Genomic DNA, 24277 nt, shown 5'->3' with positions numbered 1-24277 from the left:
TAAAAGCAGAGTGTCAATTGTTTCAAGGCAATATTTTAATTTTTTTCCTTTCACTCAACTATTAATTTTTTGATTGGTATTTCATAGATATACATAAAGGTAGAATTCTCTGTGGTATTTTTACAGTTGCACATAGTATGATTTTGTCAAATTCATTCTACATTCCTTCCCCTCCTTTCCTGTCCCTCCTCCCTCCCTCTTGATCTCCTTCTTTTCCACTGGATCTTCTCCATCTTTATGATATCTGATTTTTCCCATTTTGCTTTAGTTTCTGCCTATCAGAGAAAACATCTGACTCTTTTCTGTGTCTGGCTTATTTCATTTAGCTTGAGGTTCTCTGTTTCCACCCATTTACCAGACATGCCATAATTTCATTCTTTATGGCTGAATCAAACTCCATTGTGTATATATACCATTTTAATCCATTCATTTATCAACAGGTCCCTGGGCTGGTTCCATAATTTGGCTATTATGAATTGTGCTGCTATAAACATTGATGTGGCTGCATCACTATAGTATGCCAATTTTAGTTCTTTTGGCTAAAGACCAGGGAATACAGCTGGGTCATATAGTGGTTCGATTCCTAGTTTTTTGAGGACTCTCCATACTACTTTCTAGAGTGGTTGTACTAATTTGCAGGTGTACCTTTTCCCTCATATCCTGGGGACCCTGGAAGCTATGCCTATCATATTGTTCAAAGAGATTTGAACATTTATTATCTGTATTCTTGATAATTGTTATTTTGACTGGAATGAGGTGAAATCTTAGTGTGGTTTTGATTTGCATTTCCCTGATTGCTAGAGTGAACATTTTTTCATATATTTGTTGGTCATCTGTTACTTTTCTTGAGAAATGTCTGTTTAGTTATTTTGTAGGCTCTCTTCACATGCATTTTCTTTGCTGTGCAGAAGTTTGAAAATTTGATGACATCCCACTTATTGTTGGTTTTATTGCTTACACATTAGGAGTCTGGTTAAGGAAATTGGTGCCTGTGCCAGTATGTTGGAGTATTGACCCTATGTTTTCTTCTAGCAGTTTCAGTGTTCCTAGTCTAATTTATTAAGTCTGACCCATTTTGATGTGACTTTTGTGCCAATAGGTAGGAATCTAGTTTCACTCTTCTGCATATGGATATCCAGTGTTCCCAGCACCATTTGTTGAAAAGGTTGTCTTTTTTCCAACATGTTTTTGGCACCTTTGTGGGTATGTGAATTTGTCTCTTGTCAATTCCACTGATTTTCTTGTCGACTTTGATGCCAATATCAATGCTGGTTTGGTTACTATAGCTCTGTGGTACAGGATCAGGCACTGGGATGTCTCCAGCATTCCTCTTCTTGCTCAGGATTGTTTGGCTACTCTGGGTCTTATTCTTACAAATGAATTTCAGGACTTTGTTTTTTCTAGTTCTGTAAAAAATGTCATTGGTATATAAAAAAAATTATTTTTAGTTGTAGACAGCCAGAAAACCTATATTTTTTGATTTTTATATGGTGCTGAGGATCGAACCCAGTGCCTCACACATGCTAGGCAAGCGCTCTACCACTGAACCACAACCCCAGCCCCGTCATTGACATTTTGATAGGGGTTGTACTGAATCTGTACAGTGCTTTGTGTAGTATGGCCACTTGGACAATATTTATTCTATCAAGGCACTATTTATTATGGTAAAAATGTCCCCTACCTGTAAATAAATTGGTCTCAGAATCCTAAACTATGGGCTTCTTGAGTGCAGTGCCTCAAAATGGCATGGCCCTCACAGGGACCCTGGAAACTATGCCTATCATATTGTTCAAAGAGATTTGGCAATCTTGGAGCATCATGCTTCTAAGCCAAGGTGAGTCCTGCCTTCTCCTTGATGTCCATCCCCTGTACCTAAGCCATCACCTGGGCAGCCAAGGAGAACAATTCTTGTTTATCCTGGTGACTGTAGCCTCTGCAAGGCCTGCCTTGCCCCACCTGCTGGCAGCTGTTTCCTGTCTGAGGGCTTCAGATTGCATCCAGCCTCCCCTATGGGAGTCTTGAAATTGAACTATTCCTTGGATGTAAGGTGAGGTATTGTACCCATTTTTAGCTGTGGAGTTTGGGCAATTACTTGAATTCTCTAAGCTGTCTTTGTGTTTATAAGATAGGGGAACATAGTTGTTATCCTAAAGGGCTGTGAAATTTAAATGAGATGATATACATAAAACTCAGCACAATAAGCACTTTCAAAATTGAACATCAGTAAAGTGCCTACTCTTGGTGATGAGCAAGTGAGGGTGTCCATTCAGCTCCATGAGGCCCGGCCTCACAGCATGTCTGGCCTGCTCAGATACAGGTGTTAGCTTCAATGTCTCGGTCTCTTGAGGCAGTAAGGATGTTCAGAAGTTTGTTCCTCAAGTTCAGTCGGGCCCTCTTTGGGAGCATCTTGACTGAACAGCACAGCCACCCAGGGCCTCATGCTCAGGAGTATAGAAAAGAGGGACTATTGTAGTTTGGCAGCCTTGACATTGGCTGCTTCAGTGACTGTGATTAGAACCTCATAGTGGCCAAGTGGAAAGGATATGACCAGTTATTCATGCTATCAAGAACATCAAGAACTGGTGAAGGCTGGTAGAGCCTGCAGAAGTCTCATCCAAACCACTCATAGCCTGATGGGCCTAAAGGAGGGAAATGACCCACCCAAGGGTCTATAGCAAGCAGGCAAGAATCTAAGCCTTACAGTCAGGTAAGCTGGCTTCAAACTCTTCTTTGGCCTTTCCTGCCTGTGGGACCTGAGCTTTTCCTTTGTTGTGAAGATTCAGTAAGATAACTATAATTCCTAAAGAGCAGTTTGTGTGGCACAGATTTACACAAGTGTTGTTACTGTTATGGTCAGTGTTAGTCAACTGTCACTCTGACAAAATCCCTGAGAAAAACAACTTAGAGGAGGAAAGATTTATTCAGCTCCTGTTTTCAGTCCCTAGTTGGCCAAGTCAATTGCTCCGGGCCTGAGGTGAGGCAGAACATCATGGCAGAAAGATGCGGTGGAGGAAAGCTGCTCAGCACATGACAGCCAAGAACAGAGCCAAAGACAAGATACAGTCCCCACGGGCCTGCCCCCAGGGATACACTCCCTCCAACTATACCTGCTACAGTTTCTGCTACATCTTAAATTCATACAGCTATGAATCCTTCAGTGGATTAATTCACTGATAAAGTTAGAGCCCTCATGATCCAGTCACATCCCCACCTCTGAACATTACAAGCCTTCACCACATGAGGCTTTGGGGGATGTTCCAGATCCAAACCATAACAGATTACACTGCACTGAGCAGTTGCTCCTTATATTTTCTCTCCAGCTCCTGAAAACCCTAAACTTTGTCATAAGCATGAGGGCGAGGATGAAGCCAGCTGAGGCTCTTCACAGTTGCTGGCTCTCATGCTACTTCTTACTCCCCCATATGGTGCAACTGCTAGGCTCCCCACTGTCCAGCTGCACCACAGCAAAGCCCTTTGAGGGCAGAGAATGGATTCACACAACTGTCCTGCTAGTCAGTTGCTGGGACCTTGGGGGCTTCTGGAAGCTAGCCTGTTGTGTAGGATTGCTGGGATTAGAAGAGCTCTTAGGGACTGTCTAGTCCAAGCTCCTCATTTTATGTATGTGAAAATCAAGATGGAGAGGAGAGTGATCTGCTCACTGAATGCAGAGTGACTTAACTGTTAACTGATTAAAAAGACACTGGCATCTGTATTGGTTTTTATTTATAAACAAATTGACATAAAATAAGTCCAGATGGCAGCAGGAGCAGCTGAACTGCTGACTTGCTTACAAGGAAGCACAGGACAGCGAGGAGGCAAACATTCCAGCCTAGAGACCCTCCCCCAACCACAGGGCCTTTTTGGCCTAAAATCATTAGGCCCAATTTTCTGCAGCAGTTCTGGTGAGGGTAAGGAACTGTGGTGGAGACCGTGTGGGAGAGCTCCCATCCCGCAGGAGGGCTGGGGCTACAAATGGCCCACTGGGGGCAGAGAGAGGCAGACAGTATGACCCTCTCCTCCCCATGGGAGCACGTGGGTCTGTCCATTCCAAAGAGAAGCACCCTAGGCAGTGTCCTCTGAAAAGAGGCTACACCCATTGGGAGCCTCTCTGGGACCAGGGCAGGGTAGTATCCCTACTCTCAAAACCCAGTGTCTGGTGCAAGAGAAGTATTACCCAGAGTGTCTGCCCAAGTCCAGAAACAATAAATTAGCAATAAGAAAAGATCTTTTTTAAAAAAGGTAAAGGTTTGCACCATGAGTTTGTGGAGTCTGGGATCTGGTGGGAAGGCAGGCACTGTGGGGCAGTGGGATGCCACACCAAACCCAGGAGGAGAGCGGCAGGGTAGGGGGGTCCAAGGGCTCTTCCTCTGCCACTTGGACAGTGCTCAGTCTAAATTCCTGGTGAGAGGATAGCTGGGCTTAAAAAATAAATAGAGGGGACCTCAGAGCCATGGCAGGGCTGAGGGGAAGAGCAGCGCCAGCCCCAGGCCCATACTTGCCCCTCCTTGGTCCTTCATGGAAGGACTCATCATGGCAAGAGGGGTGGGGGTAGCAGTGGTGGCTCCACATAGCCTCCTGGAGTCCTGGAGTGGCCTGGGCTCCAGTGAGGTGCCTAGGAGCAGGCTGGTAGCCTTCTTCCAAGGAGAAGAATGCCCCATCTGCCCGACCACTCCGTTGTCTAGGCTGTGCCTCCTGTTCAGAACTTGCCCTGCTTCAGCCGGTCAATGTGGAAGGAGAGCTTGAGTGCAGGCCCCAGCTTTAGACCCATGTACTTCATCATCATGTCACTGCGCAGCAGGAGCAGGGCCTTGCCATCGATCTCCTGGAGATGGGGGTAGTGGGGAGGTGCTATCAGAGGCCTAGTTGGTCTGACTGCCCCACGTTCTGATTAAAGGCCACCCATAGAAGTGCCAACTGCATGGAGTATGTCATGCTGCTGGGACACTGAAGCCTTCCTGTTCTCCCCCTTTGCCTCTGAGCATCCCTCTTCCCCAGGCATTGACTACCAAGCAGTCGCTTAGATCCTCACACAAGCTTGTACTGTGTTCCTGGGAGGTGGTTCCCCACCCTCCAAGCCTAAGACCCAGCTCAACTCCATCTCTTCCAGGAAACCTCCCAGTCTGTGTACCTGGCCTGTGTTTATATTGACCCTCAACTGCTATTCTGTGACTCATCAGCTCTCCTGAGCAGCAGAGACTTCTCTGCGTGAGCTGGGCCAAAGCAGAACTCACTGAACAGCTGCATGCCCTTCAGGCCTGTTCTAGTCACTGTGAAAACCTACCTGGTGTGAAAGACATAAAGGAGCAGTGACCTACTCTAAGTGCCCAAAGAAAGAAAAGTATCAAGCAGCACTGGCTGAGGAGATGCAGGCTTGAGACCCAAATCAGGAGTATGGTCAGAGCTGGGGGATCAGGGGCAATGCTGCCATGGAGCCAAAGGGTCACTTCAAGAGATGTTGAAGGCTCACAGAGGAGCAAGTAGGTGATGGGGGACTGATAAGGTGTGTGTGTGGGGTCACTTGCTAGGAATTCTTTAAAAACTTGGGCTGAGGCCCCTGATTCTCATGCAAAGGCAGGTGGGAAAACAAACTTCTGGGAGAAGGGACTGAGGTCCCTGTGCTTGAAGCTGAGCCCCAGTCCACAAACCCGGAAGGAATGTGGCCAAATCATCCTACACTCATTGAATAAAGTGGACATAATGCCCAGTGGTCTGAGACCCCAGATTCTGTTTCTATGTTTCTATGGCATCTCCTGCATTCTGTTTCAAAGGACCTGGAACAAATGGATAGCTAATGCCCTTTAAAAGTCTATAGGCTACAGTGGCAAAATTTCTAGTAAACATGGGAGAGGTCAGACAGAGGCACCTACATGTTTTCGAAAGAGGTCAGCATGGGGTCCAAGCTGAGGATCAGCTTCCCGGACAAACTGCATCACGTCCTCGACTGTCCATGAGGAGGGGTCCCGGCTACTCAGTCGAGAGGCTTCCCGGCTTTCCAGGTATCGGTCAGACCCTGCAGGAGAGGAAGGCGCCTACCATAGCGGGTGGGTATGTCCTCACCACTCCCTGGGCATACTCAGTGGCCTTGCAGGTGATGTGCTCGGCGGCAGTCGAGCATGAGCAGAGGGACTGAGGCAGCCTTGGGAGTCATGAGTTCTTCCACAGAAGGAAAGTCAAATTGACTTTAATAGAGGACCTTGGGGGCTGGGGATGTGGCTCAAGCGGTAGCGCGCTCGCCTGGCATGCGTGCGGCCCGGGTTCGATCCTCAGCACCACGTACAAACAAAGATGTTGTGTCAGCCGAGAACTAAAAAATAAATATTAAAAAATTCTCTCTCTCTCTCTCTCTCTCTCTCTCCCCCACTCTCTCTTTAAAAAAAAAAAAAAAAAAAAAAAAAAAATAGAGGACCTTGTATGGCACTAAAAACCACTGGCTCTTCTCAGTGACAGGTAGGTTTGAGCAGAGGAGTGATACACACCAGCTTAAAATCAAAAGGATCCTTTCAAGGTCCATGTGGATGACACATATTAGAAGGGAAGGAGTGAAACAAGAGAGCAGTTAAAAAAGAAACTATAAAAATCCAGGCAGGAGACAGCTGTGGTCTACACCACGGTGGTGGTGGAGAAAAGTGATCAGATAGGTGATCAGTATTCCAAATTATAAAGAACCTCACCATTGTCAGTTCAAGTCACCTTTAAAACAACCCTTGAAGGAGGTCCTCGCCATCTTTAGTTTAAAGAGAAGGGAACCCAGGTCCAGAGAGGTAAAGAAACTTGCCCAAGACCATACAGCTAGGAAGGAGATACTTTAGTGCCCTGGCTTTGTCTTCTACTCCCATTTCTGCAGACAGCTTATCTCAGGCCCCTGTTTCTCACCCTAATATGTACAACTGGTGGCTGCCCCCCAAGGAAGGCTGCTTGTCTCTGTGACTGACTGAGGCAGGTGAGGCACATCCATAAGAGACCAGACTAACAAACCCATAATTAATCTGGATTAATGAAAGAAGACAGGGGATAGACTCAACATCTAAATTCTTTGAAACAAATAATTCTAGGGCCAAATAGAATCCTCTAGTCTTACAAGGGTTTTCAGGGTCAAAGAGGTTTAGACCATGACCTGGCAGACAGACTCACAATGTGTTCCATAGGAAGAGTGGAGATCCTAGGAGGCCACAGTGCCATCTGAAGCCAGCGTCATGAGAGGAACCTATCTCAAAGCACCACCCAGAAACAGGCCTTGGGGAAGACAACAATCACAGAAAATCCCTACATACCTGGGGAATGATTTAGTTTCCAAAATGATTCCATACCCCTTCTTTCATTTGATCCTTTTAACACTCCTGTGGAAAGAACAGGTTGGTATCAGCAGCATATCTATTTCCCACATGAGGAATACTTTGCATATGGGAGACCTGAGAGGTGGGACAACTTACCCCAGTCACAAGGCAGAGGAGGTGAGGCTAAAATCAGCTCTCAGCTCAACCTCTACTTGAGGTCTCTTTCTATCCCATTTTGCCACCTGGCTGGGGTGGGGGTGGGGAGATACCACAGGCTTCTTCTCCTGACTCAGTCTTCATGAAAACTCTCTTTCTCCCGAGGTCACCTTTCATTGCTGATCTTGCTGATGGAGTCTATTTTTTTCATACCTCACATGTCCCTGGGCTGGGGGAGGCCAAGCTGGGGGTATGGAGGTGGCAATTTCCTGCTTCCCCAATCTAAGATCATCCACCTATGAAATGTTCTTCAGAGGCCAAAAATGGACCTAATCATCTGCTTTTCCTGGTCACAGTTATATAACAGATCTCTAAGTTACTACCCCTTGTTAAATGAAGCCTTTTGGTACTTGCTCACACTTTCTGTCCCACACCAATTCCTTCCATTATCCTTAGAAGTGATCCATTTAACTACCATGACTCCAGCGACTTTCACCTCCAGTCTACTTCAAATTCCTACTGCCAAGGCCACTGTCTGGTTCTTGCCATCACTTGGAACAAGTCTACTTCAGGATTTTATTTTTTGGTAGTAGGAATTGAACCTAGGGTCCTTAACTACTGAGCAACCCACTCAGATCTTTTTTTTTTAGACAGGGTCTTGCTAAGTTATTGAGGCTGGCCTTGAACTTGTGATCAGTCTCCAGAGGTACTGGGATTATAGGCATGTGCTACCACACCCAGCAACTTCAGAATTTTAAACATTCCATTTGCTGACACCAACCTCTCATCTTTGTAACTCTCTTGAGACTTACACGTTCAGTACAGGCATTGCATCACATTCTTCAGCATTGTCCACAACCAGTAGCTGATGACCTTACTCACTCTCCTAGCTCCACTGATTTCCTTACATACGCTCCATTCCTGCCCCATCTTGCCTTACTAGCTTAACTTAAAACCCTATTCTCAAACTGTCTTTTCTTATTCCATATCTAGATTACTAATAACCACAGAAGAAAACCACAGCTCTGTAAACTGGCAAACTATTTCTCCAAGCATAGTTGGGCCCCTGATGTTTCCTGTAAATCCTCCCTTACTTGATCCATTTCTCCTAGACTGGTCCAATCTTTCAGCACTCCTAAGCCCTCCCCTACTCAGCCCTCTCTCTGTCCACTGATGGACATGATCTTCCTTCTTACCCTAGAGAAGGTGTATTCCCCCACCCCCACCCAGCTTAAGCCTGTCTATGTCTTTGATTTTTCTTCCTTCCCACTACCTGCAAGGTTTTCTCCTCTTCCCTATATTCTTTTAACTTTTTGGAAAGCTCAAGTTGTCTACTGACAAACATGCTTGAGTATTCCAACTCTAAAAGAACTTCTTTTGAATTATAGGCCCTCTCACCACCATCTTTCTTTCTTCTTCTTTTTTTTAATATATCTAGTTGTCAATAAACTTTTACTTAGTTTATTATTTTATATGTGGTGCTGCGAATCAAACCCAGTAACTCACACATGCCAGGCAAGTGCTCTACCATTGAGCAATATTCCCCAGCCCCCCACAATCTTTCTTTATTCCTAAACTCCCCTTGATATGACCCCAACCTCTCCCACCACTGAAGTCACTCTTGCTAAGATAACTACTTACTGGCTCAACAGATACTTCTCAGTCCCTCTGTGACCACATATTCAGCTGTGCTCTCCTTAGAACACGGCTTGTATCCCTGGCCACCACACTATCAACTTCTTTTCCCCCTTACTCTCAATGTTCCTTTGCCTCCTTGGCAGGCTCCTCTTTCTGTTCCTACCTCCTGTACTTCATTGGTTCCCAGGACGCCATCATTGCTCAACTGTTCTTTTTATTCCACACATTTTTGTGGGAAGTCATTCACCTTATCCTTTTTACTATCTACATGTCGATGACTCCCAAACACTTCCCTTCAGCTCAGTACTTCTGACATTCAGACCTGGGCAGCTGCTGCCTGCTGGGTGTCCTCACTGACCCTCGAACTGGCTCCCTCTGTTCCTACTTTTCCATGGTTGGTTCTCTTTTGGTGAATGGCACTGCCTTCCCTCCAGCCACCACAGACAGACATCTAAACCTGGAAGACATTCTCCACTCCCTCCTTTCTCACAATCCTTAGCTCTGACAACATTTATCTCACGGATAACTTTCTTCTGTTTCTAAACCTCTATCACTAATTCAGGCTGTCATCATTCTGGTTGGCCCACTCTTGTAAATCTGGTAACTGGTCTTCTAGTGTGTCCCTCCTCAAGTCAATATACAATATAGAAGGCAGAATCCTGCTGGAAACACAAACTTGGTCTATGCCTTGTCTCTAATTAAAAGCCTCTGGTAGCTTCACATTGCCTGCAAGATAATGTTAAAACTCATTGGCATGGCATTTAAGGTCTCCAGTGATACATGCTCTGACCCTTCCAGGCTTTGCTCTGTGAAGCCCTGTTATCACATTTTATGTTTCAGCAATATAAAACTGCACACACTTCTGGGGCCACCCATATTATCTCCTATCCCTTTGTCCTTGCATATCTCCTCTTCCTGGAACCCTCTTACCCCTATCATGACTATTCACACAGTTTTAGACAAGGTACCACTTGCTCAAGGAAGCTTCCCTTAAATGCCAAGCTGGATTAGGTGTCTCTTCTTGCAGTTTTCATACTATTCAAAGCATATCTGTCACTGCATTCGATATTATTTTATAATTATCTTTTTAAGTGTTTGTCTCCCTTACAAGACAAAAAGTGATTTCTTTTTTATATACTCCCACCAAACATATGGAATGAGTCTTTCCTGTTTCTTTTGTCTCCCAGTCTTTGGCTTTTAGTTTCTACTATTCTCAAGTTAACCCCAGATTCCAATTGCTTTCCAGGTGCCTGATATCAAGCATAATAGTGGGTTTAGCCCCAGTCCCACCACCATACAGGGGGCAACAGAGCTAGGTTCCCTCTGGCTTCCCAGAGTTGAGGAGGAAGGAAAAGAGGAGAGAGGGAGGGAGACAGAAGGCCCCAAACTTTGGTCATCTTACCCCTGGAACATAGCCTGCGCACAGCTGAGGCAGTGCTCTGTGGGAGGCCGCAGGAGGGAAGCAAGGGCCGGTACCCAGAAGTTCGAAGATTCTGGGAGGTACTGACAAGGTTGGTAGGATTCAACGTAGAGTCCATTGAGTCTGTGTGTGGTGCCAAGGACCGGGCCAGACTATTCCCCAAGACAAAGGTTTCACCTGGAAAACAATACAACCAGGGGTAGAGCAGGGGTGAGCTTTCAGAGTGTTGGTTCTCAATACCAGCTGAGAGGAACAAGAGGCAACAAGACATAAATCCTTGGCTGGGACTCAGGAGACCTGTGTGTCAGTCATGGCCCCAACTCTCACCAGGTGTCCTTAACCAAACTCAGTGTCACTTTCTGGACTTTGGCTTGCTTAAAGACTCCTCTTCTTAGACTGGATAGTCTTTAAGATTTTTTTCTGCCTGGATGTCCTAAGATTTTATAGATAAAGAGAAAAAATTTATTTAAAAAATGGAGTCTCTCTAGCATGGAAGAAACTGCCTTAGTCACAAGGTGCTCTAGAGCAGGGATAGGGGTGCCACTAGCTATCACCAGAAGGGATACATTTGCTCAGAAGAGGGTCCTTTAGAAGCTGACCTCTGCTGAACCACCAGACATCTCAGAAATGATGCTTGATGCCCAGTTAAAGGCCTGTCTGTAAAGGATCATCTGCTCCTACTTTGTAACCTCTGTTTTTATTTACCCTGTTCAACAGAAACTTTCCAGGGAAGCTTGGGTTGTACACTGGGGAAAGCTTGGGCTTGGAGATGAGGATCAGGGTTAGAATTTGGCTCTGCCACTTAGCAGAGTGCTTCCCTGAAAACCTGTCTCCTCACCTATACCATGGGAAACCCATCTACATAAGGGGTAGCCTTACAAGGGGCTTGAGAATGTCAGAAACGAATGGCTATGAAAGCCATTGAAAGGGAATCTCACCCTGATGTTTCTACACCTGGCCCATGTCCCAGCATCAGGCAGTAGCATGCAATCACAGCACTCAGGAACCCAAAGCTGACACCCTCTTGTAACCAGCTTCTACCTAGGCCAAGTTAATTCTTCAGCTCTGTCCACTGCATCCTCTGTATGGGGAGGGGGTCTTGGGTACCAGACCATATCAGTGTTCTTCATGATTTTTAGAATCAAGTGTGTGGATAATGCTTGGGATTCATTCAGGGACTCTGATAAACACTAAATTTGTTTTCCGACACACAGTAAGACCTCACTGGCAAGATGATTTAAAATTTTAGGACAACTTCCTAATACCTAAAACTGGTCAGCGATCATGTGCTCAAAGTCAAATCTGGCATCAGATAGCTTATTCCTCTCCACAGGGAGGTTAATTGTGGATGCCCTTTCCTAGAAGGAGTTCTGAAAGAAGTTTCTGAGGCTCCAGGATCCCTACACCATGCCTACTTTTTTTCTGCAGATGAGGCTTCTGATTTTCCAGAAATCTGTAGCAGTTCCACTTTGAGACATGAACCAACCAAGAAGTGGGAGACCTGGGTTCTACACCTGGCTTCTGCCTTTCACTAGGTATGTTATCCTAGGCAAGTTGCTTTTGTTCTCTGAGCACCAGTTTCCTCATGTGTAAAATTGGGGAAAACCATTCTGTACTACAGAGAACATTAAATGAGAACATGGAATAGGTTGTGAGAAACTGTTACTTTGTTATTATTCATAGTTGGAGTAGCAAATCAAACTTTGAAAAAAAATTGTTTTGATCTAATTTCTGCAGTTCTCAGTAGAGTCACCTCACCCTTCCAGCCATTCAATAGAGTTACCTCACCCTTCCAGCCATTCCACCCTTCCAGGCCTGCTGCTGTCTGCCTCAGAGGCCAACAGCTGTGACACATAATCATGACAACAGTGCCAGTGCTCACCAGATGCTGATGCAGACAAGTGGGAATCTCTTTCTTTCAGCAGCACCAAGGATGCTGAGATCTGGATTGTGATTTGAGGGGTCTGAACATCTGGATGGTGGCATCTGGACTAGGCAAGATCATTAAATCTTGTCCTAATGAGATATACTAGAAAAATTAAGCATCATGCCAAAGCTCTGAGAGGCCCTAGACATTTTAAGGCTGATCTTATGGGTCCTGCTGCTTTTGGGTAGGACAAGGTCAGGGTAGAAGACCACAGTGATACTTTCCAATTGTGCTCACAGAATCTGTGGATCCTCCACAGGGAGGCTCTGGGCCTCATTCCAGTTTCTATTAATTTTTATACACTGGAGGTTAATGTAATCTTACCTTTGCAAAAAAAATTACTACTAAAACAAGTTTCACTGGTTCAGGTATCTGAGGTTAGGGCTGGAAGATGAGTTCTACTTCTAGAATGATCATTTGTCAATCATCAGTGCCTTTTTCTGAGATTCAGTTTGCCCATCTATAAGATGGAGATGAAAAATCTTTAGTCTTCTACGATCAATGTAAATTAAATTTATTGTTGCTATGCTGGAGACACGACAGCAATAATCATTCAACAAGTAGTGGAATGATGCTGCCACTCTATTGGGTACAGGGAAATAGGCGGGGAGGCCCTTACCCATGTACTCACTTTCAGGGAGAAGCAGCTTTTCTCAAAGTGACTTGAGAATTAAATGGTGGAGAGGAGCCTAGAGATCATGGCCATGGGGAAAGGGCATGGGGAGGCAAATGTTCTGGAGAAAAGTCATGGGAGACAAATACCCCAATGGCAGCCTGGGTAGGGAACAGGGCTACAGATAGCTTTTGTTCTTTTGGAATGCAGAAAGTAGAACAAGGGGCAGGAGTTAAAAGAAGGCAGATTTCAGTTCACAAAAGGAAGGCATTTTAGCTGGGTGTCGTGGCACACACCTGTAATCCCAGTGCCTTGGGAGGCTGAGGCAGTTCAAAGCCAGTCTCAGTAACTTAATGAGGCCCTAAGCAACTCAGTGATATCCTTTCTCAAAATAAAAAAGAAAAAGGGCTGGGGATACGGCTCAGTTGTTAAGTGCCCCTGGGGTTAGTTTTTGGTACAAAAAATAAATAAATTAGGTATTTTAGATTTTAGTCTGAAAATAAAATCAACTGCCAAAAAAAAAAAAAAAGAAAAAGAAAAAAAAAAAAAAAAAGGAGCAACCTGTCATTGGGAGTATTTAAGCAGAGGTCAGAAAAGCACTCAGTGACCTCTACGGCATTTTCTACTTCTGAGGTTCAAGGATTCCATGTTCACACCTACCTCTCCCTTGTAGAATGAACTGAGTAAGTATGGAACTACTGAGTAAGTATGGAACTAGAGCTATGGATCCAAGAAAATTCTCAGACCAGCACAGGACTTGGAGATACAAACACAATCCTCGTGCAAGCTGAAGGTGTTAAAGAACCATGTGGCCCACATCTTCTCCTGCCTATTCACCCATAAATCCTGTTAAATACCATGTGACAATTAAGGTGATGGACACTGAGAATGGTAAACACAAGATTGTTATTCAACTTATGAAACATTTAGTCTAGTGAGAAGGATGGAAAAAATGCAGGTAAGTTAAACTCTTATAAATATTACAAAGGAAAGGAATAGGGCATCCAGGCAGACAATAATAGGGGGGTCCTTTTAGATGAGGAGACCAAGTTTCTCCCTGACAAACTTGATGTTTAAGCTGGTCTGCAGAAGAGTACAGCCATCTGGGAACTGCACATGTGCCAGACAATGTGCTTCAATTAACCACAAACGGGTGATTCCTGAAAACTCTTGACAATTCCATGAGGAAACCTACATGGTGATGAGAGGCACCCTGAGAGACTTCATAGTTCTTACTTGGCTTTAATCTCAGTGAGTCTTGGGATTTGGGCAGAAGAACCACTTTATCACTAACTCTGGAGATCAGGATGGCAACTAGAAAGAAAGGTACAAGAAACTCATTGTCCTGGAACAAGTGAACCACCTCCTCTATCAGAGAGGAACATGGGAAATCTCAAAATAGCAGACCCACAGGTTAATTCTAGATGGACTTCAGTTATAGCTAAAAAATAGTTACTGCTAAAACAAACAGTTGGTGGGGCCCATCACTATCAATTTTTAGGGGACCTGAAGGAGCCCCTCTAACTTAGTCTCTATAAGACTTGTCCTTGATTCAGTAAATGTGGTCCTAAAGAAGGGACTCTGCTCTAACACTGACTTCCCCAGAAATCTTCTCCCCTCTCCTTTCAACCCAGTAATTGTTCATCACAACTGTCTATGTCAGAATACCTCGGGTCCATGCTCTTAATCACGTCCACATTCCACATCTCTCCCTTTCTCAGCTCTTTGAGCCCAGGGGTTGAGTCTGTTTCATCTCTATCTCCCTAGAGTCCAGTATAAAATCTAAGACAGAATGAGTATTTAATAAATGTTTGATGACTTAAACAGCTGGCCTGGTCCCTCAAAATGTCCATGTCATGTCATGGAAGATAAAGACAAAAGAACTACTCTAGTTAAAGGAAGCTAAGGAGACAGCACAATGAAATGCAGTGGATGATCCTTCATTGGATCTTGGATTGAAAATAAATAGCTATAAAGGACATCACTGGGACCACTGGGGAAAATTATGATATAGATTGCATATTAGCCAGAATTTTCTTATTTCTTGCATTTAAAAAAATATTTATTTTTTAGTTGTACACAGTACCTTTATTTTGTTTATTTTTATGTGGTGCTGAGGATGGAACCCAGGGCCTCGCATGTGCTAGGTAAGCGCTCTACCGCTGAGCCACAACCCCAGCCCCAAATTTCTTGCATTTTTTTATGTTAAATTCTTATTTTAAAGAGAAATAGACAAAGGTATTTAAAGGTAAACTTTCTCATCTGTAGTTAACTCTCAAATGATTCAGTAAATAAACACACAAACATACATATGCATACGTGTGTATATATATGTATATATACACACACAAACATATATAATATATATATACACACACACAGAGACAGAAGTTTGTATATACTCATACAGGAAGAGCAAAAATAAATATTGCAAACTTAAGTGATAGTACAATGAGAAACCATGAAGGGTGCATGGTTTCTCATTGTACTATTTTTACAAGTTTTCTATAGGTTTGAAAGTTTTCAAAATAAAATAATGAGAAAGTAATTGTCTCAATTTAGGAATTTAGGCAAAGAAACTGAATCCAAGATGAAGTCTACCTGAGCTTTTGGTGGCTGTCTGCCATGTTAGAAGTGTACAACCAGTTAGGCCAAGATCATAGTGGTAGGGTACTGTGGAGACAAGCTGGAAGGGAGAGAGCTCTAGTATGCACCCAGAAAACATAGGTGGTACCTACAGATGTCAAACTAGTAGAAATATGTAGTCAGGTACATGGGCAGGAGTGATAAATATCAAATCCAAAGGGCAAAGCAAAAGACAACTCTTGTACGATTGAGCTCAGTTATCAGAACAACACAAGAACCGATAAAGGACCAGGAACAGAGAAAAGGGTCACTAAAGCAGGCAAACAGGCAAGATAATTTATAAGGCACAGAGGAGTTAGGAATCCAGGCAAGGCTCTGACTTTTCTGAGCACAGTTAAAAGGCTCATTCAGGGAAGCAAATAGAAACCATGGTGGGAGCAGAAAATTTGATGAGCACCCACTATAAGGAAATTGAGCTTAGAAAGTAAACAAGGGCACAGAGTTGGCTCTTTATCTGTCTGAAAGTGGGAGAAGGGAAAGGAGGCAGAAAATGGGAAAAACGACACCCTATTCATTGTCTCTTTCTTAGCTGGTAGAGCAGGAAGAGTCTGGCTGAAGCTTGCTCCTCTTATCTGGTAGATGAATCAGAGAGAAGTAAACTGGAACAGAATTCCCAGGAAAGGTCATACTCCAGTCCCAAACCACATTCATGACTTCAGGCCCAGTCTCTGAATGCTGCTGCCAGTATACTTTTTCCAGTTCTTAATGATAGTATTCCACTTAAAAATTCCGAGATCCTATTTATTTCAGAAGCATTTTTCTCTTTAAATGAACAGCTACCCTTGTGGACAAGCTACCCACTCTTATGTATCCCTGCTTTTAGAATCAGGTAGACCCAGCTTTCATGACAGAAATGCAGCTCAGAATTCCTCAATAGCTGCAGATATTTAAAAACTTGCCTTTGTTTGTACCAACTCCACCATGTCTTGTGCAACATTCTAACCGCAGGTAAGAATACCTTTTCTGTTCTCAAAAAATCTAATGCTGAAAGGAAGCAATCTAGAGCAGGTTGGGTGAGAAGTTCATCCTGAAGAAAAGAACCAGACAGGAGGCACAGACACGGCTGCAGGGACCAGATGGTCTGACGCCCACAGGAATATTTACAATTCAGCTATCTTTTGTCCCACCTGCAAGTCATACAAGTAAGGCTCATTTGGGTGCAGAAGTATAGATGGGGCAGGGGAGAAAAGGACTGGGCAAATAAATGGTCACTTCCCTGAGACATTCTCCAGAAGTAGCATTTAAGTCAGAAGTGGTCCATTAAAACTATACTGAAGGAAAGAAGAGAGAAGAAGCCACAGGAACAAGCCTTGAGGGGCACCTTTCAGACCTGTGCTTTCTTTCCCAAGGGTAGACAGCACAACCCCATACTGACCACACCTCTTCTCAGCTCTTCCGCTTGGGACATGGTCCACAGATGTCTTTTAAAAGGCCTTTCTCCCTTTCAACAGTGACCTACCTTGCTATGTTAGGCTGAGCTTTCCTTCACCCACTCTGTTCTGCGTCCTGAACTCCAGATTAGAGATGTGAGTTCCATTCACTCTTCAACCTCTCTTGGAAGTGCTTAGTCACTGACCTAGCCACGTGGCATCCGCTTTCCCATTGTGAGTCTGGTATGTTAAACTAAAAAAGTTATTTTCCGGCCTAGTTGGAAATAGCAGGAACTTGAATTGACTTGCTAGACTGGCAGTGCTAAAAGAGTTAGGGCCATGTGCCAAAGGAAAGAATGATGGCCAATCACCAGGGAGCAAGTTTTTCAATCTCCAGCCTGAGACTAAACCTTCCTGCTGGTGAGAGAGAGCTGTGTTAGACCTTTGCTGCCAGCTTCACCCTGGGAAGTACGCTGTGATTTCACAGTGGTTCCACATGCTGTTTGGAGCTCAGAAGGGGGGATTTATAAGCCAGCTTTTCCTAGGGATAAGGGTCCAGAGGAAAGAAGAGTAATCAAGAACAGAAGACAAAATCCTAAAGCATAAAGATATCAAGAAATCAAAACCTCCCAGATGTGTTGCAGATGTGGACAGAAAGATGTCAGGCTAGCAGGTCTGAGAACTGGCCCTAGAAGGTGCTGTTGCCAGTCCTACCCCCCTCTCAGCCCAGGTCCCATCCCAACTCCTACCTGGTAGGTACCTGTCGTGGCTGTGGCTGTACTCTGTGGCAGTGAGTGATAAGTGAGTCTGTGTAAAGGGCTGGTTGCCAAACAGATTGTCACTATGAAGGTTGTGGCAGAGCTTCTCCAGGAAGCGGAGGACATAGGTGATGCTGTTGACTGCTGGGAGGTTGAGGGTGTGCTGTTCTCGGTCAAACACGGCTGTGGAGTTAAGTAAATAGAACCATGTACGTCAGCTGAGCAGCACAGTGTAGCATGGCACAGGGCAGGGGTTGTCCAGCCAGCTGCTGTCTTGGGCTTACCTGGTTACACAAAGGCAATCAGTGCTCAGGCTGCTCTCTCCCTCCCTTTCCCTCCCTCCCTGGAGGGCTTTGATTTTTGCCTTCAACTCCAAAGGGCATGCAATAATGGGAGTGGCCAGGCCAGGTCTGTTGCACCCTTAGGGCTCTGGAATGATTTCACTCAACCTGTGAAAACAACTGTGAACATAATTCTATCTGCTCCATCACTGGATTGAGCCTCTTCCAGGAAATCTGTTCATTTGGGGAGCTGTTTTCACAAGAATTGCCCAAGAACAGAAAAGCTGGGCAGAAGAGGAGAATATAGCCATCACTAGCAATGGCTTGGGCACACAATTTCCAATCTATATAAAAGCACTGAATTTTGGCAACATTTGAAACTGTTTCACGATTGGTTTTATTATACTTCCTATTTCTACTAAAAATATCAGCATAAAATTTGAAAAGCAAAAGGTCTGAGTATATGGCTCTGAAGGCAGTGAAGAAATGGAGACTTGGGGAAATAGGTCACTCTCAGGAACCAGCAGGGTTAGAGCAGCTAAAGAGGAGGTAAAGGTCAGTCCCTTCAGGTTACTGCACAGAAGCAAATGAGAGGCTTGAGAGTGGCCTAGCCTCAGAAGGGACATGGACTTAATTTCCCAACAGTTTCCAGCCTTCTAGAACATTTCCCTCTCTGTCTGTCCCCATCTTCCATGAAGCCAGTTACTCCCTAGCATGGGTTCCCACACTATTCTCTATTACAAAACTTGTCACAATTAGCTGTTTTGATTCTTTCTTTCCCCCTGTGCAGACCTGAGTCTCTTCTATTATTCCCCTTTCCTAGCTAGTATCTGACAATAACCTCTCACATATGGTCAGGGCTCCATAAATGTTTGCTAAAAGAATAGTTTGGTGATTTATGGGGTTTTCCATGTCAGCTGGGTTTCCTGAAGCTGGTTATGGTAACTCATTAGGGAGGAAGAACAGGGTATTATAGAATAGCATTATAGTTAAGACTGGAAGGCTTTAGGTCAAGGCTTCATAGGTTTGATGAGAAAGAATACTAAAAAGAACTCTACTATTATGTATAACTAAATACACTAATAACGACATTTAACGCCCCCCCCCCCCAAAAAAAAAACCAATAGAAAAAAACCAAGAGAATTTTGGACTTAGGAAAATTGAAACAGAAGCAGGGCACATGAGAAAAAGTAAATACTCTCAGTGAGAGCAAAAAACTACTGTTGAATCAAATTGTCAGTAGAAAAGAAAGTGAATGCCATTTCCCTCTCTGACTTGGGACACAGCTCCCTTGTATATGCCTGGTTTAGGAACCGGAAACAAAGAAGTCAGAAAAATGAGAGAAGGTCAGTAATTCCCTAAAACCAGTATGGAGACTATGGCACTCTGAAGAAACTCCTGTTGTCACAACCAAGCCCCTCACACTACTCCTTCTGAAATGCCTTTAAAGCCACATACTCATATATTTTCTTTATGGGAGAGTAAGCCAGGAGACAGGAGAGATACCAGAAACTCAGGCAGAGTTAGCTTGAGTATTCCTGGAGGAGGTATGTATAAGGCTCAGAGGAATGGGACACTTTCACACTTTTCTTTTCTTTTCTTTTTTTTTAGAGAGAGAGAGAGAGAGAGAGAGAGAGAGAATGAGAATATTTATTTATTTATTTTAGTTTTCGGCGGACACAACATCTTTGTATGTGGTGCTGAGGATCGAACCCGGGCCGCACGCATGCCAGGCGAGCGCGCTACTGCTTGAGCCACATCCCCAGCCCACTTTCACATTTTTCCAGAGCCTATGGGTATCAAGTAGAAACCAGGATGCCTTGTCAGAAATCAGTTAAGTAGGCCTGCACCCTGGCTATGAGTTCACATTAACCCAAGGGTGCTTACCTGAGATGACCTCACCACCGTGGCCCTGTTTGAGGAAGCTGAAGACAGTTTTCTGGTGATAAGCACAGTCGATGCATGCCTGGACAGCCTGCTGCAATACCACAGAGGCACGGGCTGGCCCAAAATGGTCAGGGAGCTGTTGGATCTTCTTCTTATCTAAGTGAGGGCCTGGGCTGCCATTCTTGTTCAAGTAGATACAAACTACAGGAGACAAAAAATCCAAGAGACTTATGGAGTGTCTGGCACAGAGAATTCAAAAGCACAGTGTTCTCTTCCACTTTTTTATTAATTATTTTTCTTAGTTGTAGATGGACAGAATGCCTTTATTTTATTTGTTTTATTTTTATGTGGTGCTGAGGATAGAACCCAGTGCTTCTCACATGCTAGGCAAGGGCTCTGCCACTGAGCTACAGTTCCAGCCCCACTCTTGCATTTATTATGCCCTGAGCTTTGATCCCCACTAGGAGTCTCAGCAGGTTTCCGTTTGAAACACTGCAAGGGATAAACGGTGGGGGTCAAGTTACCAGCAGACTAAATTGCATGACCAAGGGCTCTGAGAATACAGCCTTGCTGGAAGAATAGCCCAGAGCAAAAACCAAAGGACAGAATTTGTACTTTGTCTTCTGTGTTTTGAAAAACAAAACAAAACAAAAACAAAACAAAACAAAAAAACCTCAAAATTTCCCCAGATGTATGAACTTTCATTTTTTGTACTTGGTTGCCTCATAAATTCTTTACACCTCTCAACTTGTATCTATGTAAGGAGCTGTGGGACCATGGTAATAATGGCAAGAGAGTACTCATATATGTGTATATTTGGTATTGGACATAGAATCATCACACCACTGGTCGCTTGCCTTGTTTTCTATTCTGGGCCTTATAATTTTTTTACTATCTTCTACATCAATACTCAGACCCCAAAAGAGTAATACAAATAGAAAAGAATAAAATAAAATATAGAAAAATAATATGAAAAGGGTCTATAAGACTCATGTATATATTCTTTCTCTCAGAAGTTCTCCTGTCAAGATTGCTGGGCACTCTCTTGGTTGCTGACCTCCATGTGGCACTGGTGTGTGTGGGGGTTCGGGGCAAAGGAGATGGAAGCCATTCTAAATGCTGTTGTGTCCTTGGCCTCTGGGAAGGACCTACATCAGCTTGGTCAGTAATGACATTCTCTCTCCTGATGTCCTTTCAGGCTTCTACTGAGTAGTGGGTACTGTTCTTACTTGCACTGAGTGGGTAGGAGGGCAAAAATCTCCTTTGCTATTAAAGGCAAAAAGGGTCAGGGCACTAGTTATGTGGGCTGCTGGATAAACTGCCATCCTCTTTGGGTCTCAGGTTCATTGTCTATAAAGATGAGGGGGTTGAACTGATGCTCTCTGAGGAATCTCCACCTGTATAGCTCTAAAGAGAAGCAATATGAAGAGGAAAAAAAGAAAGGAAAATAGAAAGATGGTAAGCTGGATGAGGAAGGTAATAGGAGAAAAAGGAAAAAATCATAAATGAGATAAATTGAACATATACATTTCACTCTATTCTCTCCTAATTCTAAGAGGAGACAACAATAACATTTTGGAAGTTGGAAAGCAGATTGGAAAAGTAGCAACTAGAGCCAGGGGTGGTGGTTTGCCTGGGATTCCAGTAACCTGGGAGGCTGAGGTGTAGTATCACATGTCCAAGGGGTTTGAGAGCCACCTGGGCACATAGCAAGATATCTCAAAACAAACACACAAAAAAAGAAGAGAAGTAGTACTGAGTTGGTATATACAAGAAAGAAGAATTCCTTCAAGCAAGAATGGGGAATGATGAAAACCAAGCTGTTTTATCCCCTAATTACAAAGGCCTAAGTATTGGCAAAATGGTAACTCTGAAAGTGAATATAAAGTATATTTAATAAAAGAAGGCTCAGTTGAGGTATGTTAAGGAAAGTGAGGATTTCTATGTCTAATAATGTGATTCTTCTACTAAAACCACTTAAACACAAACACATATATAAGTATTAAAGTATTAAAAGTAAGTGTATTAAAAGTAAGTGACAACAAATGGTTCGAAAAGACACTTATAAGAATGCTCAAATTAACTCCAAATTAGAACCAAATACCTATCAACAGATATACAAATTGTGGTATAGTTATTTAATAGAATATCACCTGGAAATAAAAAAAAAGAACCACTGACAGGTGCAACAATATAGGTGCTACTCAGAAATATTATTTGGAATGAAAGAAACAAAATACAAAAGTACACGTAGCATGTTTCATTCATATTCAGTTCAAGAATGGGAAAACCAATCTATAGTGGTAAAAATCAGAATCTACATGGAGAAGAGACTGACTGGGAGGAGGCCTGAGGGGACTTCTGTGGTGGCAGAAACATCTTACATCTTGATCAGGGTTGTAGTTACAGGGGTGCTGACATTATTAAAATTCATCCAAGTGTACACTTAAGATTATACATTTCACGAATACAAACTTTATCTCAATTAAAACATACAAAGGAAAAAATATAACTAGCTTGGTGTTATAGATTAGATATGCAGTATCCTCAAAAAGCTCATGTGTGAGATAATACAAGTATATTCAGAGGCAAAATTATTAGGTTATGACAGCCTTAACATAATCAGTCAATCAGTCCACTGATATGGATTAACTAGGTGATTAGGTGGTAATTGTAGGGAGGTAGGCTGTGGCTGGAGGAGGTGGGCCACTGGGGGTGTGCTTTTGGTACTTATATTTTGTCCCTGGTGAGCAGAGCTCTCTCTGCTTCTTGTTGTCATGTCCTGAGCAGATTTCTTCTGCCATGCCTTTCCACCAGGATATTCTGCCTCATCCTGGCCATCTATGGACAGAGACCTCTGAAACTGTGAGCCCAAATAAACTTCCTCATCTAATTGTTCCTCTCAGATCTTTTGGTCACAGCAACAGAAAAGCTGACTAAAACAGAAATGGTACTGTGAAGTGGGGTCACTGCTGTGATTAACCTGTCCATGTGCTTCAGAAGCATCTGAAGCTGCAAATTGTTGCAGTTGGGGGAATTTTGAAAGTTTATGCAAGCTGAAAAGCTTTAGAACATTGTAAGTGGAGCTTAATGGGCTATTTTTATGGGTGTCCAGAACCAGAATGTTGCCAGGGCTGTGGACAGTAAAGACTGGGCTCATGAGGTTTCAGAGGAGGAGAACTCTATTGGAAATTGAACTAGAGGCCATTCATGTAATATTCTGGCAAAGAAGTTGTATACATTTTGCCCATGTCCTGAAACTTTTTGTGAAGCCAAATTAAAGGTCATGTACTAGTCCATCAGTGGAGGAAATTCCAAGGTATCCGAGCATTCAGATATTGCCAGTGGCTTTTAGCCAAGTTTACTGTGATAATCAGGAGTAGCAAGCAAAGATGAAAGATTTGAAAAACTTGCACTTTGGCCAGAAAAATACAAGTAAAACTAGGGCTAAGCAAATTGTGGTTGTTAAAGCAATTAAACCAAAAAAGCACTAAATAAATACTTCACCCAGAGACAATAGGAAAGATGGCTTGCAGGATTCTCGGGAATTGGCAAGACCACACCCATCTCAGGCTCAGGGGTAAAGTAAAAATTCCTTTGAGAAGAGACCATGGGGGCACTCTGCTTACACTGTGTGTCCTAGGAAGTTGTTTCACTGTGCTTAGCTGCCCAGGCATTCAGAGGCTGCTGCAGTCATAGTTCCCACAGGGCTGGCTACTGCTTAAAATAGTGGCAGACTTTGGCATTGATCATGTGGTGCTGGTTCTGCAGGAATGCAGGATACTAGGTTAGGAGATCATGGTGGCTTCCATCAAGATTTCAAAGGAAGGCCTGGGAGGCCAGACAAAGTGTAGCAGGGGGGCTGGGATTGTGGCTCAGCAGTAGAGTGCTCGCCTAGCACGGGTGGGACCCGGGTTTGATTCTCAGTGCCACATAAAATAAAATAAAATAAAATAAAATAAAATAAAGGCACTGTGTTGTGTCCATCTACAAAAAAGATTCTCTCTCTCTCTCTCAAAAAAAAAAAAAAAGTGTAGCAGGGTCAGAGTCCCTGTGATGGGCTGTAACCAGCAAGGCTATAGGGGCAGAGCTTCAAAGACTCTTTGGAGAGAACACCAGGATGCCATATATCCCAGATGCTGGAAATGGAGCTACAGGACTTGTTTGCCCAGTTGGATTTTGGTTTTGCTTTGGTCCCACCCCTTAGTTTTCCCTTGTGGAAAGGAAATGTTTATTCTATATCATGTTATATTAGATAAATGCAACTTGCTTTTGATCTTCACAAGGGAAAATATCCTTGAGTTTTG

At 43.7% G+C, this 24277-nt stretch overlaps 1 protein-coding gene across 22 annotated transcripts in view; it reads right to left on the bottom strand.

Moving 5' to 3' along the window:
* The window catches only part of LOC124110154 (polycomb protein SCMH1), a 199287-nt gene that overhangs the window by 12459 nt on the left and 162551 nt on the right, over window positions 1-24277 (bottom strand). For 15 of the 22 annotated variants that reach the window (XM_046469287.2, XM_058570845.1, XM_058570843.1 and 12 more), the window contains 5 exons: window positions 19971-20171; window positions 17794-17985; window positions 10471-10665; window positions 7272-7337; window positions 5868-6010 (listed from right to left, as the gene is read on the bottom strand). In XM_046469287.2, coding sequence (XP_046325243.1) covers window positions 5868-6010; window positions 7272-7337; window positions 10471-10665; window positions 17794-17985; window positions 19971-20171 — 797 coding nt within the window. Of the gene's footprint in view, window positions 1-3; window positions 1407-3706; window positions 4823-5867; window positions 6030-7271; window positions 7338-10470; window positions 10666-17793; window positions 17986-19970; window positions 20172-24277 lie in introns of those variants that run through there. The other 7 variants (XM_058570852.1, XM_058570848.1, XM_058570847.1 and 4 more) reach the window with 4 other exon arrangements.

Source organism: Marmota monax, unplaced genomic scaffold (genome assembly GCF_021218885.2).
Source record: "Marmota monax isolate L192 unplaced genomic scaffold, Marmota_monax_Labrador192_F-V1.1 WCK01_AAM20220418_F8-fsc00008, whole genome shotgun sequence".
NCBI classification, from domain to species: domain Eukaryota; kingdom Metazoa; phylum Chordata; class Mammalia; order Rodentia; family Sciuridae; genus Marmota; species Marmota monax.
Note: the sequence above shows the minus strand (reverse complement) of the source record. Positions and strands in the feature narration are given on the sequence as shown.